We start from the raw sequence: 25,753 nt of genomic DNA on the forward strand, positions 1-25,753 counted from the left end.
TTAGCAAGTCTGATAGGAGTGCCATCACCCAAAGGGTTGGCGAAGCCTTACGACCTTGACAATGTCGCTTTCTTCGTGAACACAAGTAATAGCCAACTTGAGCTCTTTGAGAAGGACCTAGCGACGCTCTCTACAAACATAAACAAAACCCTGACCATGTTTGTCAACCCTCTCGAATTGTTTTCATTCATAGCCATCGATGCAAATCACTTACTGTACGTGTCCATGTGGCTTGAAATGCGCACAATTTACGTTGTGTGTTTGTGTGTGTGAACAGGCCTTATAGTACGTATCAATCACACATCATGTTGTTTGACTGAAAACTCAAGAGAAAGTGTAGAGCGATTGATGAATTGTACGGGCTTTTGACCACAAAAACCAGGGACAACCACAAGCTCAAGGGATGAGATTGTAGATAGATATACATTTGAACCACAAAGAGGTGAAGTGCGTTGTCATCCATATTTCAACAGTGAACTGTGTACAGTTCAACGAACAAATTATTCTTAGTAACAAAGTACCTATAATGGCTTCCAGGCGATAAGGTAAACGGAAATAGAAAGGAGAGACAACAATCAACAATTAGCATCACTCATGTGCTTCGATGCGCCATGCGCCATGGGCGTATCAATGACCTTCAGTTCCTCTTCTTGGACGTCCTTCTCTGTCTTGCTCCCCTTCTTTGATTTGTAATAGACACTCATGAATGTTCCCAGAGCCTTATACTTTCGGCGACATTCAGAATACAAAGTCCCATCGAACATGCGCCAAAAATCCGCCTCACATAGCTCGGTGACTGTGTACAACGCTTGGTATCCATTGTTCTCTATTAGCCATTTCTCCATCCGCTTACATGCCCTGATTCCATCGAACTCCTTGCCGCTTAAGATTGCTCTTGGTGTTGAGTATAGGCCAATGTCCGTGTACATCTGAGCTAGCGGCGTGTCCCCCCTCCTCACGTGCTGCTCGTAGCCTGGTTCTGGGTGCAGCATGGTTTTGAAAGGGAACTTACAAATCTTGTGTGGGCAGAGCCATATTGGGTAAATCTACTCGACATTGAATAACACAAATCAATTGTAAGGATCAGGGGAGGGGGCAGAGAAAATTAGCAAGAAGAGTCGAGTACTACTAACCTCAACCTCCTTGTGGAGGAACTCAAGCGCGGCAGGGACCTTGTAGAGTGGGACAAGAAGGTCTTGCAGAACGTGGTTCTCGTGGTAATAATTGCGGATGGCTGGCGCCTCTGTGATCTTGAGGAAGGGAATCTTCGGTGGCATCAGCCAGCCTAACAACCACCTGCGATATTGTAATGCAGGTCAAGAATTTCAACACTTGATCTACGTAGTCGCTCTGAAAAGAGAAAACAGCTAGCACCATTAACCGACCTGAACCAGAGCTGGTCTGCAAAGGGTAAAATGAGCTTGCCCTCCCAAAAGAAAGATTTGGTATGACGGTGGTAGTAGTCCCGTGTGGGTATGTACTCCACAAACTCCCCCCTCTTCAGGGCTGTCTGTGCATGCTGATAAAACCAGCGCTTGAACCACAACCCCTGCCTGTTCACGCAATTGCCCTTACGCTTCACCTCCTCCGCTGATGCATACCTCCCTGTCATGCACACCGCCTCCGTGGGGCTGTATATCAACGTCTCAACAAATTCCGGCACCGCCAGCAGCTACACAAACAATTCCAGCCGTGAGGACCTTTCGAAAATCCGAATGTATTCATGACAATAATAATAATATTATTAGCAGTAGTAATTAAAAATTTGATTACCTCTTCTTCTCGATTGATCTCGTCCGACTGCACCTTGACGTCTCCGTTCATCCCGGACCCCATTGTGAACGACGACATGTATGCTTCTGCCAGCTCGCGCAGTGTACCTCGCACGGGCGCATACCTCACCCTCATGTACTCCTTCACATGAATGAGCTTGATTTCGGCTGCTACCAGCAACCCCAAAGTCCCCTGCGACCATGGAATCGCATAGAACAGGTCCGCATACTCGTTGTCTGCGGTCGCCCTTACCAGCTTGCCATCGGCCAAGACCAGCTCATAGGAGACGACGGTATCAGAGAAGAGGCCGTAGATGTGTGAGCTACCCTCGATGCCGAAGCCGTTGATGAGGCCTCCGACGGTAAGGTCGTCGAGCTCGGGCACTACAGCAAGAGAGAGGTTGAGGGGAATGGTGACGCGGGTGATCTGCCCCATGGTGACGAGCGGCTCCACGCGCGCAATCATGCGGTCAGGGTCGATGTCCAGCACATTGTTGAAGGCAGATAGATCCACTTCGAAGCGGCGGGCGCGCTTGTAGTCCATGTTGCGCGTGCCCATTGTCTCCCATGGCTTGCGGGAGGTGCACAACAACCCATCCCTGCTGGGGTGTCTTTGCCTCACACGCTTAATCACCTTTACCAAATTGTGATCATGCTCCCTCTGCCGTCGCCTGTAGCTCTTCATGCTGGAAGACCATTGCTGCTTCAAGTAGATAACCATGTCCAAAAGACAGGATAGAGGCAGAACCACAAAGAGCACCGGTATCCATCTCAGCTTCACCAGGTAGTCCACCACTTTCTTTCTGCGCAGCTTGGGCTGTGCAGTCAGTAGTGGCTCTTCGCAGGTGACCATGTTCTGTCTGTTCATACGTGAAAATGAACCACATCGTGGGCCATTTAAAGGCCAGCCGCTAGTGAGCCACCCGTCCCGCTTTGTATTTGTAGTTCTAGTGATATTATTCTTCAAATCCGTTTTAATTTTTAGTCTCGCCAAAGGCGTGGAAGTAAAAACACTTAAATTGAAACTACTAAAATTGTAGAGAGATGATAACGTGTAGTCCAGCTACAAAAAGGGGCAAATTTTAAATAATTGGTTAGCTTCTCTCCTCGTCGGATAGATCTTTAAACGTCTCTTGGGATAGTTTCCTACTACGTTAAAACAATCTTCTTCTCCTCAACAAGCATAAGAGCTCGGTCCCACCATGGGCTAGTGGGGTTCCCAAACAAATAGGGGAGTTTTAACTCTACCCCCACTAGTCCTTGGTGCATACCCAAGGCCAAGTTTGCGAATAAAAACTTTAAAACTTTGACCTATCGACTGGTTGGGTTTGAAAGAAAAATTGCAACCCAACGGCCACACTACGGCTCTATCAACCCATCACCTGCAGCTCCTACACTCCTTCAAATGCAACGAACGTGAAGCTAAGACTGTACCACTCTCTTGCATATGTGTTCTACCGATCTCTCATCCTGCCGCCGCAAACCTTATAGAAAACGCTCTTCCAACCACGCTAGTCGACCTCATACAACTTTCCCTTCACAAAGCCACAAGCTTAATCAATCACCCCACCTTCAAGGCAGGCAGATGTCCACGTACAAGTTCTTCATAGAAGACACAACCGTATTTCAAGATTGTTGGAAACAAAAGATAAGGTTGACTCGTCGTCTCCTAGTATGTGTAAGTTTTTGCGTGCTCTGATATCAGGATACCAAAATACACATATGCTGATCTTCCCACTCTTTCTGTGCAGAATGAATGTTGCTTCTCCGGTCCCAGCACTTCACTTCAAATAAGTTGTAGTGTGCATTGGGGTACAGAACATTGTGCGGACGCCCTGCCATTACAATCAGCACTAATGACCACACGATAGGAGATGACACCAAGTGAATGGTGCTATGGAATGTGCTCACCTTGCTTCTCTGCTCATCTAAACACAAATAAAATAACAACAACTGTCAGCTGCATGCATCAGTAATATATTGACTTTGGATGATGTTTGCTTGCCCACATGCCATACCTTTATGTGCTCAAGTGCGCCCACATACACAACACACACATTAACACACACAAAGATCATCTCATGAGCAGTTCTTTAACCTTACCCAAATGCATGTATCTGCGCTTCGTAAGGAACAATCATTCTACAATCACAATTATGGACTTTCAACACCACACGACGACCTGCATGAGAGATTAGGGGACTTGAACCCCTTACCGACTTTGTTTGCACTAGAGTGGATATGCCATGCTCTCTTTGGGGAAAGGTCAATCGGGTATCTGTTCCACTTTGCAGTGACTCTAGTAACCCGCCTAACCCCCCCCCCCCCCCCCCCCCCCCCCCCCCCCCCCCCCCCCCCCCCCCCCCCGCGCAACCCACTGCAAACAAAACCATGAAAAGCATCATATCAAAAATTAAAGGACATACCAGCGAACAATCAAAATAAGACCCATGCATAGCATCATTATGCATATTGAAGGACGTGTCGTTGAACAAACAAAAGAAAAACATATCATGTTTTACAAATAAAAAAGTTTACTTGAGAAGCTTGCTCCAAATGCTACGTAAATCCGGTTTTAAATGTCTCTTCACATATCGAGCTTTGGAAACAAAAATATGGCCCTGCTAAATGGAACAGTACATTGTGGTCCATTCCTATAGGGGATTGCTGAGGTCTTTGAAATGATTTCGGCATCTCCTAAACACAAAAAACACATGTCAACAGTTTAAACTACTCTTATTCATTTCAAAACATGAATTGTCATGTTTTGCAGGTCTCGGAGGCATGGATCTTAGACAGCAATTGAGAGCAACAATTCCATCACTAAATTCTTTGATGTGTACCTTGCTTCAGGAGTGGGAGCCTTTGCACACTCAATTGAGGAGGAGGAGGAGGAGATGGAGTTTGAGGAATACATTGCCCCATATCTGCCTCTTCTTTGGGGAACAGGCTCCGTGCAACGCACCCCTAGGTATCAAGGTTCATTCAATGACGTGCTTTGTCGATGGTATATAAAGCCACACTTAATGTCAATCGATTGGTGGAACCATTTTGTCACTACAACACTAAATGAAGATATCGACGCGTATATATCGACGGCCATGCTTTTCCACGCGTATATCGACGACATTAGCGGACGTCGACATACGCGTCGCTATACACGTCGCAATGTGCGTCGATATACGCGTGGAAAGGCCTTTATTTGCCACGCATATAGCGACGCAAAAAAATTGGGGGGAAAAAGCGAAACCCGCGCGCAGGGACCATTTTCGCCTGCTCGAGTCTTGGCCGAAACCTGCTGCGCAGGTATTATGTCCATCTCCACCCTCCCCAACCCCTCTCTCTCTCTCTCTCTCTCTCTCTCTCTCTCTCTCTCTCTCTTCTACACACACACACACACACACCGTTCTCTCTCTCTCTCTCTCTCTCTCTCTCTCTCTCTCTCTCTCTCTACATCGTGTGTGTGTGTGTGTAGGAAAGAGAGAGAGAGAGAGAGAGAGAGAGAGAGAGAGAACGGTGTGTGTGTGTGTGTGTGTGTAGAAGAGAGAGAGAGAGAGAGAGAGAGAGAGAGAGAGAGAGAGAGAGAGCGGTGTGTGTGTGTGTGTGTGTAGAGGAAAGAGAGAGAGAGAGAGAGAGAGAGAGAGAGAGAGAGAGAGAGAGAGGTGTGTATGTGTGTGTGTGTGTGTAGGAAATAGAGAGAGAGAGAGAGAGAGAGAGAGCGGTGTGTGTGTGTGTGTGTAGGAAAGAGAGAGAGAGAGAGAGAGAGAGAGAGAGAGAGAGAGAGAGAGAGAGAGAGAGAGAATGTGTGTGTGTGTGTGTGTGTGTGTGTGTGTGTGTGTAGGTAATCAAAGAGATCGAGAGAGAGAGAGAGAATTAATGTATGCTTAGGAAATTAAAATTAAAGAAAAAAAATAAAGAGAGAAATGAAATGAAATGTTATATTAACGTCTTCGAAAGGCCAAAGTGACCTATGAGACAAGAAAGTTACAATGTGATGGATCTGATACAAAGTCAGAGTAAGAAGATGACAAAATAAAATATTATGGAATCCTAAACTGCTGGGTGTAGACTAAACAGCTAAACGAGCTAGTTGGGATAGGTAGATCTCCTCCATGGTCAGTACTATGATCGGGCGTTGTGCATGTCGAGCCAAAGTGACCTAGCTAGATCCTCTGATGCAGCCTTTGTCGATGTTGTGTAGTCCTCCGCAGTCGTGGGCGTCTAGATCTCCCTAGATCAGTCGCTCGTTCGATCATTAGAGAGATAGGGAAGTAGAGAGCGAGAGAGAGGGAGAGAGAGAGGTAAGTAGAGAGAGAGAGAGAGAGAGAGAGAGAGAGAGAGAGAGAGAGAAAGAGAGAGAGAGAGAGATAGGAAATAGAGAGATAGAGAAAGAGAGTTATATATATATATATATATATATATATATAGAGAGAGAGAGAGAGAGAGAGAGAGAGAGAGATAGGGAAATGGAGCTCCACGAGTTATGGCAGAGAAATAGGAAAATTAATAGACAACTAGAGAGAGATAGGAAAATAGGGAAATAGAGAGAGAAAGAGAGATAGCGAGATCGAGATCGAGAGAGAGAGAGAGAGAGAGAGAGAGAGAACGAGAGATAGCGAGACCGAGAGAGAAAGAACGAGAGATAGGGTACGTAGACAGAGAAGAAACTATGGAACTAAAAGAGGCAAAGGGGTTTTGCCTGCTACATGCATTGCCATGTACACCTGGGAGTGCACGTACGTATGTGTCTACCCATATAGGATTTGACCAATAAAGACGAGATTTTGACCCGGTGGTCCTGATCTTCGTACACCCCTGGACCGAGGTGTACGGAGATTGGGCAAGACTAGAGAATGCGAGGTAGTTTACATTGTGAGGAGTATATATATATATATATATATTAAAACAACATTCATAATCATTGTAGATGGCAACGTCATCAACTAACATGGAGGAAAAGATTGCATGCTCGTGCACGCTCTGCAAGTATCAAATCCTGCGCAAGCGTAGGATATGTAATGAGCATGTGCACAAGTACGGAGAGTTTGCTAGAGAAACCGTACAGAATCTGCGATACGACTCCTAAGGAACAGGCATTGATTTCCGCGACATAGCACCTACATTTAAGAGAGAGAGAAAAAAGATTATGCGTGAAGGTCCGACCAATATAGAGCCACGGATGGAAGCAGAAAAGGGCTTACAGACAGAAGACGACGGCATGGAGGAGATGCTAGATGCCTTCTTCCAGACAAGCGAGGAGAACGTGAACGAAGCAGCACCAGAAGCCGTGCGCCTATCTCCTGAAGACATGTTGAGGAAGTTGGCACGTCAACCAATCTATGAAGGCGCCAAAATATCTGTGCTTCGTACTTGTCTGGCGTTTTTGAATCTTCAGTCAGTGTACGGGTGGTCAGATGCAAGCGTCACTGCTTTGTTTAGGTACGTAATTTACAAAAGAGATTTTTCGATTGCAACGGTGATATGCTCGGAGAGCTTTTTAATTTAATGTGGCTTGAACAGGTTATTGCAGGAGCAACTTCTCCCGGTTGGCAATGAAATGCCCCCCTCCAGGCCAGACGCAAAGCAACTTCTGACCTCAGTTGGCTTGGACTACAACAAGATTCATGCATGTCCAAATGATTGCATTCTTTTTCGCAATAAATTCTCGCTATTCGATCGCAAGCCCTTTGCCTTGGCCTGATTCATGCTTTGATATATGCAGGACTAACAACTTCGGGATACAATGCATGTCCAATTTGCGGGCAGTCTTTGGATGTGCGCTATTCTACCTCTCTTCGAAAGACAATTTATCAAGGCCACCACCGTTATCTTCCAAATGGCCATCACTTGCGCGAAGGCCAGCTTGGTCGCGTCGAATGTCGTCCTATGCATGTACAAGAGTGGCGTCGCCGATGGGAGCAACATGAGGGGCAACCTGTTCCAGGAATGAAACGTTTGTCCATTCTCCATACGTTGCCGTACTGGGGTGATCTACTAATTAACCATTTTCTGGATCCAATGCATATATTCAAGAATGTGGGAGAGCTCCTCTGGAAGACAATCATGGGAATGAAAGACAATCGAGCTTCACGAGATGATTTGCAGTCGGTTGGAAAGATGCCAGAGATGTGGCCTTTCACCAATGCAGCTGGTCAGACAAAACTTCCAAGAGCGCCATGGGTATTGCTAAAAAACGAAGAGCGACAAGTGAAAAGGGTGATTTCAGAGTTCAAGACGCCAACAGGATATATGCGATGTCTCAAGACAGCATTCACCCGTGACGATCAACTGTCAGGGTTGAAATCGCACGACTGGCATAAGTTCTTGCAATTCATTCTTCCAATTGCGATCAAGGGGTGTTTAACGGAGGAAGTGCGGACCTGCATATACAAGATTTCAGAGCTAGTGCGGTGGATCTCTTCCAAGGAGATACGGGAGGAATCTATTGCAGTGGCAAGGGCTAACTCCATTGAGGCAGTTTGCATGATTGAGAAGTATCTACCCATGAGCTGCCTAACTATCCAAATGCACTTGCTCGTCCATGTAGTAGATGAGGTTGCAGTGGCAGATACAGTCCACAGCCGTTGGATGTTCTTTCTAGAGCGGTTCATGAAAACACTTAAGGGTTTTGTTCGCCAAAAAGCGCGTCCAGAGGGGAGCATGGCAGAAGGATGGCTGGCGCAAGAGTCTCTTGTATTGACGACCGAATTTCTATCCGTTTCTGACCCAGAAATGCCTCGACTGTGGAGCGATGAGGAGGATGCACGACTGGTGGGAGAGGAGCCGCAAGGACAAGGGGTGCCGAAGAAAATGAACCTGGCCATGCGAGAAAAGATCATGAAGTTCTGTATACTAAATTCAGCGCCGATGCAAAAATGGCTTGAAAGGTACGAAGAAGAGGCAGAGAGATGCAATCTAGAGCGACAGGATTTCAGACGAAGTCGAACGACTAGAGGCTTACCCTTGCCAGACTATCTCATTCCTCTACCTGAATTCCCTACAATGGCATGGTTGGACAAGATAGTGAGAGCAGCTCAACAGATCGGAGAACCCATATCTCTAGAAGAGGAAGAGCTGGCTATTGGATGTGACTAGAAGTATCATACATACATGGCACTGTGGTCGCATGGAAAGCATTTCAAAACACAACAAATTGACAGCAGAAGAAACACGTTTGACAGTGGGGTAATGGTTAGTTTCATGCAAAAGAGCAGGGCCAGTGCTAGAGACACGAATGAGAGCACTATACTGTGGTCTGGTGTCAGATATCCTGAAAGTAAGCTTCAGGCAGTTTGAGATGTTTTTGTTGGATGTGAAGTGGTTCAAGGTGATTACTTCTGGTCGCAATGCAACGGTACGCAGAGATGGAAGCAAACTTGTGCAAATAGATTCTACAAAGATTTGGACAGATGCGAGTGACACATTTGCTCTCCCCGAACATTGCGAGCAAGTGGTCTTTGTACCGGACCCTCGAGAGCGACAATGGTGGTTTGTGGTTCAGGTTGCTCCAAGAAATAAACAAGTATTTGAAGGGCAAGATCTCCTGGAGGAAAGTTAGTCAGATGACGTCCATACTACTGTGACATTAGATGAGATGGACGAAGGTATGGCAGAGGAAGCTGACAGATATACGAGGGATGACACAGACGAGCCAGAATTGACACTTGTAGATGAAGATGCAATGGATGAAGACAATCTGCCAGAACGAGTTGGGACAGAGTTATGTTTGCAATTAGAGATAGACGATGATACGGTGCAAGATCTTATCGACGATGCCTCACTCGTCGAGGCCTAGGCCTGTAAGTGTTTGTGTGAAGACTTTGATTTAAAGTTAAGCTTAAAGTTAATTTAAACAATTGTGTTCTGACGCTTTATTTTACTTTCTCTGTGCAGGACTTTAGTATGGCAGACGAGATTCCAGATCCCGCTTCCATGAGTGCAGATGCATTCATGGGCTTCGTTACACGGATGGCGCTTGCTCAGATGGCAGAGGCTTCTCAGTACTGGGTATCCAGAGGCACGGGTACTACGCCTCCGGGCTTCACACCCGAGGGTCCGACGCCTGGGGGGGGACGCCTACGGGGTTCGCGACGCCTATGGGTACGACGCCTTCTTCTCCCATCACGGCCGCTTCGACACCTAGGGGTGGGGCAGAGGCGGGTACGTCCTCATCTCTGCAGCTAGGCGCACTCGCCGATCTCAGCGATCATCAGGTGGAGGTGGTGGTTGCTGTGGAGGAGGGTCCACAGATGCTTCGACCCCTCCTCGCTCACGACCCTCGTCCTACCCAGGCGCACCTCTCGACACACCTCTTGGCACACCTTGGACACCTTGGGGGGCACATGATCCTAGTGCCTCCAAGCTCTATACTGTACGGGGAGATGGTTCTGTTGACATGGATAGAGTCGGGACTGAGATGCGACAGCGGATTCGCCAGCTCGTGGAGCTGCAGTTTTCGACCTGCATATTGACGTCTTGGGATCAGCAAGAAAAGGAAAAAGTCACTTACATAGTGGAGACCATCCTGAGAGAGTACCAGCCTGCTCCGGGTTCTTCCGTTGTTCCGGTGCGGTGGATCAAGGGTGTTGCACGGGACACCTTGAAACATCGACGAGATGCAGCTCGGAAGGCTTTCAGGACCGGCTCGCCGAAGCCTTCGGGCATCCCACACGAGACGTGGCTGCAGATCAGGGAGGATGAGCGAACAGCGGCCACGCGGTTCAGACAGCAGCGTGAGGCCGCGCAGGTATGACAGATGACTAGGGGGACATCTCATCTTGGCAGCGGAGGCTTCGACACCTTTCGCTATGAGTTTGTGAGTTTCTAATCCAATCTTAACTATGGCTTTTTTTAAAACGCGATGAATCATGTATTCTTATTACTTTGATTTTTGTATAAACGCAGAATCTTGCGATGCATCGAGCTCCGACACGCAAGGAGGAGTCAGATGGATATCGCAGAGGTATCTATGAAGTACTGAATGATCTTGAAGCTTCAGGAGAGCCTGTAGACTGGGAGGCCTTACAGTCTCGCTGATCGCTTGAGGTGAGACGTTAATATGTGTAAGTTGATTTAATTAAGTCAGTATATGTGAAGTAATATCAATACTAATTTTGTGAGTTGTCCTATATGCAGGTTGCGACACCTAGTCATTAGTGGACCAGATTTTATATATATGCTTTGTGAGACACAGACACGCTTCTGTGTCTCTTTTTTGTACAAACAGTTAGTGTTCAGACAGTTATTGTTTCCCTTATGGTTGTGATTATTGTCATTGTCATTGTATAGACAGTTATTGTTTCTCTTTCTGGTTATGCTTATGGTTATTGTTAATTTTGTTTATGGTTATGGTTATCTGCATTATGGTTTTGATCAAAGTGGTTATAGCCGGTTATGGTTTTAAGTTATGGTTATGCTTTTCAGTTGGTACGGTTGTCTTTCATTGGCCTTAAATCTCATGTGAGATCCTACATGGATAGCATGTAGGAGGCGTATACATGATATGGTTTTTTTAAAAAAAAGTTTATGTAAAAACAAAGGGAACTCTGTCGAAATTTCTGCGCGCGGGAGCATGGTTGATATTTTGGTGCTGCTCGCTTTCTTGGGCAGAGGGCAGGATGTCTGGCTGTGGCTGTGTCCATCTTTTAACTGGGCACAGGCTAGGCTACCTGCCCTCTGCCCAAGAAAAAAAATTTCTGTTATGGTCGTCGCTATGTGCGTGGCAATCTGCGTTGCTATATACATGGCAATCTGTGTCGCTATACGCGTCGCAAATAGCGACTGGTTTCACAGCGACGTGTATAGCGACGCGCCGCGTCGATATCAGCGTCGATGACACCTTATTTTTTTGTAGTGTGTGTTCTACGCTCGTGTAGATGAAGAGCGGTGGAGAGAGATTTTCAAGCTGCCCGTCGACCTCTTCACAAGCTTGACTGACCTCATTTGCGAAGATGTGCAGCAGAGAGATATACCCACCAGATTTCGTAACTTGCCAGGTAGGGTATTCACTGTGGAGAAGAAGGTGGCAATTTCTATTATGGTACTTCCCTCTAGAAACACGCACTACCACGTGGAAAATGCTTTCGGTTGTGGAAGGTCTATTGTCACCGTCTTCATCCACGAGTTTGGGTGCTCCCTAGTCCACAAGGGTGGACATCTTATCAAACGGCCAACTAGAGAGTCTAAGATGCGAGACGTAAAGGATGATGGCTTTTGAGCGTAGAGGGGAATGCCCAATTTTTATGGAGCCATAGATTGCAACCACATCAATATGGACTTGCCTAGGAATGAGAAAGTGAACCTTGGGGCGACCGCTACGGAAACTACATCATGATTTTGTAGGGTATAGTGGACTCCAACATGCGCTTCCTGGATGTGAATGTAGGATGGCCAGGGTCATGTAATGACAAGAGGGTTTTGTGCAACTCAGGGATGTATAGGCTTTGCCAAGGAGGAGACCGCTGGAAGGGCACATCCTTCGATTTCCAAGAAATGTCGTTCCCAGAATATATTGTTGGTGATGGAGGATGTGTTGTTGCCATGGCTCATGATACCCTTTCAACGTCCAGAATTGGTCAGCCAACGTCATCGCAACTACAATTTCATGCAATCTTCAACTAGTATAGTCATTGAGAGTGCCTTTTCACGCCTAATGTGTACATGGCAAATTTTGAAGGGAACCATTAGATCCTTGACATACAAAAGCTTCAATCCACATGCTCATGATGGGGTTGTAGGTGAGAATTGTCTTGAGGCTATGAGTATTAGAGATGACTTGCTTGAGTATTTGGACATGCAAGGAATGAATAACTAAGTTTTTGTGGGTGATTGATAATAACCATGCTATGGTCATACTGGATTTTGTTTGTTAACTGTATGGTCAAGTTTGATCCATTAGGAGAAAGTTGCACTCAATTTTGGGCCCTGTAAGAAATGCCAACTCGGCATAGAGAGAGGTAATCCTAAAAAATACAAAAGTAGTTTTTTGGAATTCTATTTCTCATAGTACATACATAAAAGTTTGCTCGAGTACTTAAATGCATGCTCGTACAAAATGCTTTTCGAGTGCCCAACTTAAGTGTGCACAAAAATCCATGTCCACGAATCTTCATGAGTGATGTGATGTGAGATGAGAGAAAACACAAAAACGATGTTTTCAAAATACAAAAAGAACACCATGGATGCATCGAGAACGTCAAAAGACCTTAGGATAGCACTTTTAAACACTAAAATTCGATGTCTCTAGCTCAAGATACAACCTTTTTAAGTCTAGGCTAGGGTCTCCTGAGGTCAGTACCAAGCGAGCAAAGGCCCAATAGACCCCTCATGAGCCTCTGTTCGCTTGGTTCTGACCTCTTCATAGTTTTAAATAGGATCTATCAATCGCTATCAAGTACGACCCGTTCGAATTTGAATTGTGAGTACCTCACAAAAAGGTGATTAATGCTTGTGCGAGATAGCAACATCGGGTCATAAAAAGGTGCTCGACGCTTGTGCAAGATGTCACTATCAAGCACCTTACTTTTTTGGTGACGATGACAATTTCACCAAAATAATTCTCATGGACATTTTCAAAAATGAGAAAAAAGGCTTTTCTACATAACGTTAGCCTTCCTCCTATTAGCTAAGGGGCATTCTCTCACTAGAGCTAAAAGGCCCCAAAAATGAGTCCATTTCTTTCCTAATGAATGTTTACAACAACCGTTCTCTAATCTACTAGCACCTAACGGTCTATTCAAAGATACCAAACCAAAACATGAAAATAAGTTTTGCCAATAACCATTCTCTAATCTACCAGCACCTAACAGTCTATTCTAATTTACTAAACCACAACAAGGAAAATGAATGTTTTTTCGCAAGTATACTGGTTGCTTTTTCTAGAACTATATATAGAAAGACTTGAACACATACCTTCTATAGTTTGTATGCCGTCTTCCTGAGGGCGAATGCCATACCATGTACTGCATTTGCGAAGAGTAGACTGATCTCCAGCTTCTGTCGTTCGATATTGACGAACTCCTCAAGCTATGAATATTGTGCATCCATTGTGACCTAATGTCTTTGTTTCTTCCCTTCCTCCGCAATCTCCCACCCTCGCATGAGTTCCTTCGTAGCCTCCGTGAGGCCAACATCGAAGGTGTGTGTCCTTTTCCTGGTCTTTTTTTCCACACCACCACCTGTTGGCGTCTTGTCGAATGATGCAACATCCGTTGTTGGATCGACCACATTAGGGTTGCTGATGGAGCTACGACATGGTATTCTTGTTTCAATGCGGTCGCATTGGATGAGTGTTTAGAGATGGAGTAGGTGTTCGAACAATGTTAATCTTACAGCATAACACACTTACCGTTGCTAGTGTCCACAACAGTTGTAGAAGGGTTGACTTCTTTGTCCATACCAAAAAGTCGATCCACGAGTTCATACAGCTCTACAAGAAAGTTGCAATAGGAAAATTTTCCTTGGGTGACTCGTTCTGCAGGGGTCATCGTCCAATAGGAGTCTTTCCAAGAAGGCGTGTTCCTCTCCCAATCACTGATTTCTCGATAAGATGCATGTAGACGCTTGTACTTTTCATAGGCTTGCTGCCAATTGACCACTAGACCTCGTGATGAGCACAACGCCACAATATCAATCCATTGCTCCTTAGTGGTTTTAATCTTTTGATACACGTCTATTGAGCAACGTTTGTCATCATATTACTTTTTGCACTCCAAGAGAACCACCTGGGCACGTAGATCCCAAATGAAATCTAGCTCTAGGAGTCTTTTTGGGCTTGGAAGTTGCTTTGTCTTTCGTCTTTTGTCCACCCTTGCGACCTTTCTTGGAATGCGCATCGGATATAGGCTCCACCGAGATAGCAGGCAAGGACCCTTCAGTAGGCACATACACTTCATTGGGCAATTGTGTGGAGGGCACGAAGTCATCGGCAAGCGTTTCCCCAATGCTCTGGGCCGGAGTTCCTATGGCCTGCAAGTGTTGATGAACATCCACGAATAATACTCTCCCTGAAATGGGAGGACAATAGAGAGGTGTGGGATGTCCGTGTTGATGTCTCTGAAGCCTTTGCTCTGTTCCTGATAAGAGTTATTCAATGTCACAAGTAAAAGTTCCTTTATACTCGCACCTGCAAAAAAAGCTAACGTCAATATTTGATGTAGAACTGCATCATGGCATCTCTTTTCCAAAGAACCAAGAGAGTTCGGTTGTGTTTTACTGCAATGAAGATAGTATTCTTGCAAGAGAAGCTTCCCAGATTACAGTGTTGCCAGTGGACTCCCTATTTGAGCAGTACCTGCACCATAGTCCTCTCTCTCTCTCTCTCTCTCTCTCTCTCTCTCTCTCTCTCGCCATCTCTCCCTGTGTGTGTATGTGTGTGTGTGTGTGTGTGTGTGTGTGTGTGGCGAGTTTCTCTGTGGCAAGAACCCAGTGCAGGCCTTTAGCCAGAATCCTACCTTGGCGTGCCCTTGAATTCCCTACCTTCAAGTTCTACAACTCTCGGCAGTGACGAGCATGCTGGCTTATAGAGAAATAGAGCCATTCTTTTATCGATACGATCAAGATGCACTCAAGGTGCATTGTGCACGCTTCTAAAGAGGAAAATATTGGCGTTGAATCTGCTGCAACAGTCATGGACACTTTCATGGCACGGGATGCCAAGCCTGAGATGGCGCAAATATCGCAGGTAGAGTTCGCACCAAGAGGTGGCAAGTGTTGGAGTACTGCCAGTCTTAGGTGAACATCCACGCTCTACTAGTTGTGCAAGTGCCAAACCCGGAAGTCTTCGCTTAACCCCTTGCTTTTTAAGACGCTGTAATTGGAATACTAAAAACCTCACAATAACTTTGGCGCTACAGTGCGACCAAGTATTAGTGGGAATATCCAGACCCCACTACCCCCCCTCCTCCCAGGTGCCACTCGGCTGTAATATAAATGAAAAAGTTGGTATTGGAGATACTACTACTTTAAAGGAAGTTTTCTCCTTCATATTGCTAAATTGAAGGAGCTTCTATGAGCTAGTTCACATGGTGGGCTAGTTTGCAACTTGTGTGCAACATGTTGCCAACCACGCAAGTTCCCATGAGGAAAATCACAAAAATTACTGCGAATAAGTTGTGCACAGATTGCAGCGCTGCTCCTGCTGGTAAGGGTGGAGCGATGGTGCAACAACAGAAAGCGACAAACGCCAACAAGGAGAAAAGCAGTTTCTTAATGTTCTTTGTGGAAAAAGTGGGAATAGCGACAACTGAGGTCACCGTCTCCCAATTCTCATGGGAACAAAAACTGCTCTGGTTGCCGATTGCGAACATCTGTGCAACCATCCCTCACGTGAAGTGGCTCTATGTGGCTACTATTCATGCATATTATTTTAATACCACAAATTTTACTGGGGCATAGGGGGAATCTGGTCTTAGTTAAAGTTCTGGGATTTTTCGTTCCTGGTACAACTTTTGCTTGGAGATCATGTCGGTCAGTTCAGTTTGTTTTGGAATAAAGCTAGAGTAGAGTTCCTTTGGGTTATCTGGAGGCAGCGAAATTGTTTGATGTTTGAGGGTCTTTACTAGACTCCAAGTCTGAGGATACTGCTAGCTAGCTGACATCCATTTGTAGGCGATAAGGATTCTAGACGATTGACCAAGTTACAATCTATCGAACCAAGAAGGACTTTCTGAAGGACATTGAATTCCATTATAGGAGGATGAGAGTGGGGAGGCTCTTATCATGAATTCAAGGACCTTACCCACGAGGAGTGGGAGGAAAAGATCGACATGGAGATTTGCCACCTGGAATCTTAGATTCAAGAAGGGCATTATTTCCTAGAAAGGCTCCCAGTGGAGCTGGATGAATTCCTTGCTAAGAAATGAAAGCAATGTATGTAGTCTCTCTTTTCGCCTCCCTCGTTGTCTAAACTGATGTACTGTCGCCTCCCTCTCCCCCCCCATCGTTGATTGATTGTTCGTGTCGGCAGACCCCTCCCTTATATTCGGCATTGGCCAGTGGTTGCCTTCTAAGCTCCACTCTGTGTAACATTTTTCCAATCTAATCCATTTTCCTCTGCTTATGGTTATTAAAAAAAAATGTCCAAATTAAAACAAGACGGAAAAGAACTATGCCTACATAAGGCCTTCAAAATAAAATAGCAAATGTCGAGACGGATTGCGATGCCCATGAAACTTTGCAGGGGTGGTGATTTAGGTTCTTTTTCCACCCCTGAAAAGTTGCATGGCCATTCGCTCCCGTCTCCACGGTCTACGGTGGCACAATTGCCTTTTTTTTGTTTTGGCTTCGCTAAGGGCCCCATGGTCAAAAACTGGCGATTGTGCCACTGTAGCTCGTTGAAACACATTGTGATGACCATGAAACTTTGCAGGGGCAGGGATTTAGGGGTGCTTTCCCCACCCCTACAAATTTTGATGGCCATCGGCTCTCGTTTCGTTGGTTTAGGGTAGCACAATCACCAATTTTTTTGTTTTGGTTTCGCTAAGGCCTTAATGGAAAAAAACAAGCGATTATGCCACCGTAGACGGTCAAAACAGATTGCGATGTCCATGAAACTTTGCAGGGGTGGGGATTTAGGTGCTTGCCCTACCCTTGCATGTCTTTTGCAATCTGTTCAGATGCCATCTTTATCGCCTTCTCCTCCAGCACCCCGTCCTCTAGTAGCGCTGCCATGACTGTCCGTTTGTCTACCTTGTCACTCGCCCCAAGGGGGCGGCGAGTGATGAGGTCTGCTGTCTAGCCTTGTGGTGGAAAAAGGTCATCAATGCCTCAATGGTAGTACAAGGCGATCGGTATCTATCGGTGGCACATCGGACTGTCTGAACGCACGCACATGCTATGGACGATGCAGTAGAGGTGGAAACGGTGGCCACAACCCAAAGTGTAGAAGCCGTCGTCGTCAAACAAGTCGAGAGAAATGTAGCAAGATGGGATCGAATGGCCGTTAAACTTTACAGAGGTAGGGAAACAATCTAAAATCACCATCCCTGCAAAGTTTCATGGCCATCACAATCTATTTTGATGGTCTACGGTGGCATAATCATCAGTTTTTTTACCATTGGGCCCATAGCTAAGACAAAACGAAAAGATTAGCGATTGTGCCACCCTAAACCGATGAGACGGGAGCAGATGGCCATGAGACTTTGCACAGGTAGGAAAAGAATCTAAATCCCCACCCCTGCAAAGTTTCATGGCCATCGTAATCTGTTTTGACGGTCTACGGTGGCACAATCGCCAGTTTTTTGACCATTGGGTCCTTAGCGAAGCCAAAACAAAAAAATTGGCGATTGTGCCACCCTAGACTGACGAGATGGGAGCGGATGGCCAAAATTTTCAAGGATAGGGAAAGCACCTAAATCTCTGCCCTTGCAAAGCTTCATGGCCATCGCAATATGTTTCGATGGTCTACGGTGGCACAATCACTTGTTTTGTTCCATTGGGCCCATAGCGAAGCCAAAACGAAAAAATTGGTGATTGTGCCACCCTAGACCAACGAGACAGGAGAAAATGGCCATGAAAATTTGTAGGGGGTGGAAAAATCACATAAATCTCCGCCCTTGCAAAGTATCATGGCCATTCAATCTGTTCGACGGGCTATGGTGGCACAATCGCTTGTTTTTTTCCATTGGGCCATTAGTGAAGCCAAAACAAAAAAATTGGTGATTGTGCCACCGTAGCTTGTAGAGACGGGAGCGCCTGACCATGAAACTTTGCAGGGGTAGGGAAAGCACCTGAATCCTTACCCCTGCAAAGTTTCATGGCCATCGCAATCTGTTTCGACGGTCTACGGTGGCACAATCGCCTGTTTTTTTCCATCGGGCCCTTAGCGAAGCCAAAACGAAAAAATCGGCAATTGCTCCACCCTAAACTGACGAGATAGGAGCGGATGCCCATGAAACTTTGCAGGGACAGGGAAAGCACCTAAATTCACACTGCTACAAAGTTTCATGGCCATCCCAATCTGTTTCGACGGTCTACGGTAGCACAATCGCCAGTTTTTTACCATTGGATCCTTAGCGAAGCCAAAACGCAAAAATTGGCCATTGTGCCAACATAGACTGACGAGACATGGCCATGAAACTTTGCACGCGCAGGGAAAGCACCTAAATCCCTGCACTTGCAAAGATTCATGGGCATTGCAATTTGTTTCGATGATCTACAGTGGCACAGTTGCCTATTTTTTTCCATTGGGCTCTTAGCGAAGCCAAAATGGAAAAATTGGTGATTGTGCCACCCTAGACCGACAAGACGGGACCAGATGGCCATGAAGATTTGCAGGGACAGGAAAAGCACCTAAATCCTACCCCTACAAAGTTTAATGGCCATCGCAATCTGTTTCGACGGTCTACGATGGCACAATCGCCTGTTTTTTTCCATTAGACCCTTAGCGATGCCAAAACGAAAAAATTAGCGATTGCGCCACCCTAGACGGACGAGACAGGAGCGGATGGCCATGAAACTTTTCACGGGTAGAAAAAGCACCTAAATCCTCATCCGTGCAAAGTTTCATGGCTATCGCAATCTGTTTTGATGGTCTACGATGGCACAATCGCCCGTTTTTTACCATCAGCGAAGCCAAAACGAATAATTGGCGATTATGCCATCCTAGACCGACGAGATGAGAGCGGATGGCCATGAAACTTTACAAGGGCAGAAAAAGAACTTAAATCCCCACCCCTACAAAGCTTCATGGGAATCGCAATCTGTTTTGACCGTCTACAGTGGCACAATCGTCTGTTTTTTTCCATTGGGCCCTTAGCGAAGCCAAAACAAAAGAATTGGCGAATGTGCCACCCCCTTAATTGACGAGACATGAGGGGATGGCCATGAAACTTTGAAGGGGTAGAGAAAGCACCTAAATCACCTCCCTTGTAAAGTTTCATGGCCATCGCAATATGTTTCAACGGTCTACGGTGGCACAATCGCCTGTTTTTTTCCATCGGGCCCTTAGCAAAGCCAAAACAAAAAAAATGGCGATTGTGCCACCCTAGACCGACGAGACGGGAGAGGATGGCCATGAAACTTTGTATGGGCAAGGAAAGCACCTAAATCCCCGCCCCTATAAAGTTTCATGGCCATCGCAATCTGTTTCAACGGTCTACGGTGGCACAATCTCTTGTTTTTTCCCATTGGGCCCTTAGCGAAGCCAAAACAAAAAAATTGGTGATTGTGCCACCCTAGACTGACAAGATGGGATGGATGGCCATGAAACCTTGCAATGGCAGAGAAAGCATATAAATCCCCACCCCTGCAAAGTTTCATGGTTATTGCAATCTGTTTCGACGGTCTACGGTGCCAGAATCACTTGTTTTTTTGCATTGGGCCCATAGAGAAGCCAAAACAAAAAAATTGACGATTCTTCCACCCTAGACCAACGAGACGGGAGGGGATGTCCATGAAACTTTGCAGGGGCAGGAAAAGCACCTAAATCCCCACCCCTGCAAAGTTTCATGGCCATCGCAATCTGTTTTGAGGGGCTATGGTGGCACAATCGCTTGTTTTTTTTCATTAGGCCCTTAGCGAAGCCAAAACGAAAAAATTGGCGATTGTGCACCCTAGACCAACGAGACGGGAGCGGATTGCCATTAAAATTTGCAAAGATAGGGAAACAATCTAAATCCCCGCCCCTGCAAAGTTTCATGGCCATCGCAATTTGTTTTGACCGTCTACGGTGGCACATCGCCTGTTTTTTTACCATTGGGCCCTTAGCGAAGCCAAAACAAAAAAATTGGCAATTGTGCCACCCTAGACCAACGATACGAGAGTGGATGACCATGAAACTTTGCAGAAGCAAGGAAAGCATCTAAATCCCCACCCCTGCAAAATTTCATGGCCATCGCAATGTGTTTCGATAGTCTACGGTGGCACAATCGCCAGTTTTTTGACCATTGGGCCCTTAGCGAAGCCAAAATGAAAAAAATGACGATTGTGCCACCCTAGACCGACGAGACGGGAGTGGATGGCCATGAAACTTTGCACGGGTAGGAAAAGCACCTAAATCCCTGCCCTTGCAAAGCTTCATGGCCATCACAATATGTTTTGACGGTCTACGGTGGCACAATCACCTGTTTTTTTCCATTGGGCCCTTAGCGAAGCCAAAACAAAAAAATTGGCGATTATGCCACCCTAGACCGACGAGATGGGAGAGGATGGCCATGAAACTTTGCAGGGGCAAGTAAAACACCTAAATCCCACCCTTGCAAAGTTTCATAGCTATCGTAATCTCTTTCGACGGTGTACGGTGGGCATAATCGCCAGTTTTTGAGCATTGGGCCCTTAGCAAAGCCAAAACGAAAAAATTGGCGATTGTGCCACCGTAGACCGTCGAAACGAGAGTAGATGGCCATGAAACTTTACAAGGGTGGGGAAAGCACCTAAATCCTTGCCCCTGCAAAGTTTCATGGGCATTGCAATCCGTCTCGATGGTCTACAGTGGCACAATCGCTAGTTTTTAACCATTGGGCCTTAGTGAAGCCAAAACGAAAAAATTGGCACAAGTGCCACCCTAGACCAATGAGATGGATTGCGGATGGCCATGAAACTTTGCAGGGGCAGGAAAAGCACATAAATCCCCACCTCTGCAAAGTTTCATGGGTATTGCAATCCGTCTCGACAGTCTACGGTAAGACGACAACGTAAGACCGTGAATCTTTAATAAAATTAGTTCAATGGTAAACCAAAATAACAACTTGTGAATGGTAATTTCAAAAATGAACATCAAATGAACAAGGGAAATTACACCACCATAATATAGAATATCAATGAAGCAGAGTATACAAGAATTGAAATGACCGAAAGGGCCAAAAAGGTGGAATGGTAAATAACATGAATGTAGGGGTCATCGCTAACACTCATCATCACAACTCCAATATCATCTACAAGGTCTGTGTAAGACAGGGGTGACTAGAGCCTGAGAGTCCACCACCCAACCACCCTTTATATAGGCATGCCCCAGGCCCTTTGCCCTAGTTGGACTCCCCGTTCCACACTGCCTAGCCCAGCCCTGCCTTGTCTAGTCCGCCCTTGCCAGTGTCTTGACATTACTCCTTCCTTAAGAAGTGTTTTCGTCCTTGAAAACAAAAGTGGGAAACTTCTTCTTAAGAACACTAATGTTTTCCCAAGTGGCACCTTCTTCAGGTCAGTCTTTCCACTTGATTAAGGCTTGTTGACGTACGTGATGACGTGTACGCAACTCATGATAATCAAGAACACGTTGAGGTTCATATGGTAAGGTAGGAGGTTCAATGTTATCAACCAAAACCTGTTGGTCAATGACGTTGTCGTCCCCATGTAACCGCTTACGTAGACGGCTTACATGAAACACCGGATGAATGCAAGAATATGAAGGTAGTAATAGTTTGTAAGTACGATCACATACTCGCTTGAGTATTTTGAAAGGCCCACAATATCAGGGGTTTAGGCGTCGGTCCAGTTTTCAGACTTTCTGAATGTTCTGGCACACGTAAAAATACTTCCTCCCCTTCTTCGAAGATAACTTGCCGACCTTTCTCATTAGCGTATTTCTTATACCGATCCTGTGCTTGCCGAACATTCTGACGAGAAAGTTTCAGCATATCCATGTGGTCTTGGAGAAAATCCTTAACCTGTTGGAGTTTTTCGGTTGCCAACCCCACCGTAACAGGTGACCTAGGTTGAAACCCGTACATGAGCATGAAAGGACTAAAACCTGTTGTAACATGCTTAGTACTGTTGTAGGCAAACTCAAGAATAGGTAAGTATTCTTCCTAGTCTGACTGTTTTTTGCTGACGTATGCTCTTAGCATATCCTCTAGCACCTGGTTAAACCGTTCTGTTTGACCATCCATTTCTGGATGATCAGTTGTACTGAGGTTTAGTTGTGTACCCAATCGTTTAAATATAGCTCTCCAAAAGTGGCTGTTAAACTTGGGATCACGGTCACTAACAATGTTACTTGGCAAACCAAACAATTTGTATAGATTGTCCACAAATAACTTGGCTAGTTCTGGTGTCTTAACCGTTGATTTGGTCGGAATAAACTTACATAGTTTAGTCAACCTATCTACGACCACCTATACTAAGTCATGACCTCGTATAGTGGTTGGTAAACCTACAATAAAATCCATAGAGATACTTTTCCATTTTCCATTGGGAATCTCCAAAGGATGTAAGAGTCCTCCTGCTTTCAGGCGCTCTGCATTGTTAACCTGACATTTTTGGCAGTGCAAGACATAAGCTTGCACAAAGCCATGTAGACCTGGCCAGTAAAACTGTCGTCGTACGAGAGCATAAGTTTTTCTAATCTCCGGGTGCCCTGCACTTGGACTATCATGACATTCATAAAGAATTTGGCGTCGAATGTCTGTGTCCGTCGGTACACAAACTCTCCCTTTGTGAATTAGGTACCCATTGTCGATGGAAAAATGCTTCCATCGCTATAGTTCATCACTTGATAAAGGAGAACTAGGTGTGGAGGTTAATTGTACACTACCCTCATTGGACTGAGACGGATCCCTCTTTTGAACATGCTCCATACTTTGGAATATGCTTCATCATGCTCATATTTACCCTTGAGAGAATATAAAAATTCACTACGAAGTTCCGTGAACAAGAGCGAATTGATCTCTGGCATTCGACTTAGAGCGTCTGCCACTACATTGTATCGGCCTTTGTGATACCTTAGCTTGGCGTCATATTCCTGAAATATCTCGGCCCACCTGGATTTTCGACCCTTTAAATTTGTTTGTTGTGTAAACCATTTGATGCTTTCATGGTCAAAAACAAATTCACGAACTGAGGACCATACAGATAATGCCTCCATGTTTTTAAGGCAGACACTATTGCATAGAGTTCGTTTTCGTAAGCAGAATAGTTCTACTGAGCTGCATCAAGCTTCTTACTTCAAATGCAATCGGCCATCCGTCTTGTAACATGATTTCTCCAATAGCACGATCACTGGCATCTGTTTCCAAAACGAATGGTTTCAAAGGATCTATAATAGCCAGTATAGGAGCTGTAGCTAATGAATCCTTGAGTGTATCGAAACTGTGCTGTTGAGCGGATCCCCACTGAAAAGCTTTTCCTTTGCCTTTTAGTTGATCCGTCATAGGAACATAAATTTGAGCATAGTTTTTAACGAACCTTTGGTAAAAACCTGCAATTCCTAAAAATATATGTAATTCTTTCAAATTTTTAGGAGGAGGCCATTTCCTGATGGTATCCACTTTGGATTGATCCATGTATAGGCCGTGAGCTGAAATAACATGCCCTAAATAATGAATTTCATCTTTTAGAAAATCACATTTAGATTCCTTGGCATATAACGTATTTGTACGTAACAACTCAAACACTTGCCTCAGATGTTGTAAGTGTTCTTCTTCAGAAGCACTATAGACTATGATGTCATCGAGGAAAACAATGACAAATTTGCCCAAATATGGCTTCAAGACACTATCCATAAGTGTCATGAATGTTAACGTTGCGGGCACATTGGTTAACCCAAAGGGCATCACCAAAAACTTGTAGAGTCCAAACCGTGTTCAGAATGCAGTCTTAGGTATATCGGCAAGCCGAATATGTACCTTGTGATAGCCTGCTGACCTCAAGTCAATTTTTGTAAAAATGCAAGCATGAGTTAGCTTATCAAATAACTCATCTACTCTTGGGAATGGGTATTTTTTCTTAACTGTAACCGCATTTAAGCCCCGGTAGTCTACACACATGCGCAGACTACCGTCCTTTTTCTTCACTAAAAGGATAGGCGAAGCCCATGGTGAAGAACTGGGTTGTATAAACCCTCTCCTAAGGTAGTCAACAATCTGATGTTCAACCTCAGCAGCCTCTGAGTAACTCATACGGTAAGGTGGTTTACTAACACGTTTACAGTCTGCAGCCACGTCAATGCTATGTTGTACTGATCGTGTCGGCGATAATCCTGATGGCAAATCATTAGGAAATACATCTTGAAATTCCTTTAATAATTTTTATAATTGACTAGCAACCTTTGCTTGTTTAGAATTAGAAATTGGTGGAATAGAGGAGAGAGAAGCATGCGGCGTTGAGGAATGTTCAACAGACTCAATGTTAGAAAGAAAATAAGGCAGTGAGTAACACAAGAAAACCTGATCTATTTCATTATCAGAAACGAGCTGCATAAGCTCATCGGTACAAATCAGTGGTGATGAAGGTATATCTTTTTCTCCTAACAAAAACACATGTGCGCCATGGGATTTAAACATCAAGCTGTTGTGCTCATAGCTACGCTTCAGTGATGGTCCTAGGCTATGCAACCACTCCCTACCAAGAACCACATCAGCCCTTTCCATGTTCATAACCTGAAAATTGAAACAAGTAGAGTACCCTTGTACTTCCAATGGAACAGCTCGGCATTGAGTATCCCATATTTCAATATCATGTCCATTCATCATTGCGACCTTGTAGCAGTGGGTACTCGGAGTTTGAGTCAATTTGAGTTTTTTCAACAATCCATAGTTGATGAAATTGTGAGTAGCATCGTCATCTACCAAGATGAACACCTTGTGCCCTTGCATATGTCCGTGCATACGTACTAACTCATGTGGTCCAAAGGTTTGTTGCCACATGGAAGCTGTGAGAAAACATTCATGCACTACCTTAGTTGTTGGGGTGTAGGCCAGGTGGCCGTGGGAAACCACCCTTGTACACTTGATTTCTCCTAATCAATATAGGGAGAAAAAGAGAGAGAGATTTGACTCTTCTCCCTCTTCTCCACTAACCCAAACACAGGCTGTCTGTGCATCATCCCCTTCCCCATTTTCTTCTTCCCCTCTCTTGCACACACTCCGTACAAGCGTCCCACGCACAACAATTGGTATCAGAGCTTCGGTGGTGAACCGCGCGCGCGACTGCTCTTCGATGACCGACTCGAAAGCGATAGAGCTCGTTGGCTATGGCGGAGCTCCGAGCTCATCCTTGAGCTTCCAGGTGGCAGCATATCGACATAGATCGGAGCACTTGGCTTCTCAGTA

General features: G+C 45.4%; 1 protein-coding gene and 1 pseudogene across 1 annotated transcript; both read right to left on the reverse strand.

Moving 5' to 3' along the window:
* Positions 1–439: 439 nt before the first annotated feature.
* On the reverse strand, positions 440–2,652 carry LOC147447650 (delta(24)-sterol reductase-like). The gene is made up of 4 exons (XM_086523382.1): positions 1,774–2,652; positions 1,386–1,672; positions 1,134–1,296; positions 440–1,046 (listed from the first exon to the last, which is right to left on the reverse strand). The coding sequence occupies exons 1-4, from the start codon at positions 2,638–2,640 to the stop codon at positions 576–578; spliced, it is 1,788 nt and encodes a 595-aa protein (XP_086379508.1). The 5' UTR covers positions 2,641–2,652; the 3' UTR covers positions 440–575.
* Positions 2,653–13,823: 11,171 nt separating this feature from the next.
* Positions 13,824–15,309, reverse strand: LOC147447651 (uncharacterized; annotated as a pseudogene).
* Positions 15,310–25,753: the final 10,444 nt, after the last annotated feature.

The sequence above is a fragment of the Adiantum capillus-veneris genome, chromosome 11, assembly GCF_014529385.1.
Source record: "Adiantum capillus-veneris isolate H3 chromosome 11, ASM1452938v2, whole genome shotgun sequence".
NCBI classification, from domain to species: Eukaryota; Viridiplantae; Streptophyta; class Polypodiopsida; order Polypodiales; family Pteridaceae; genus Adiantum; species Adiantum capillus-veneris.

Bases quoted from the DNA above. Each gene is read 5' to 3' on its own strand.
- LOC147447650 (XM_086523382.1), bottom strand. From the start codon at position 2,640: ATGAACAGACAGAACATGGTCACCTGCGAAGAGCCACTACTGACTGCA. The intron at 1,673-1,773 runs GTAATCAAATTT...TTGTTTGTGTAG, and splicing joins AGATCAATCGAGAAGAAGAG to CTGCTGGCGGTGCCGGAATT. The intron at 1,047-1,133 runs GTTAGTAGTACT...AATGTCGAGTAG, and splicing joins TCCTCCACAAGGAGGTTGAG to ATTTACCCAATATGGCTCTG.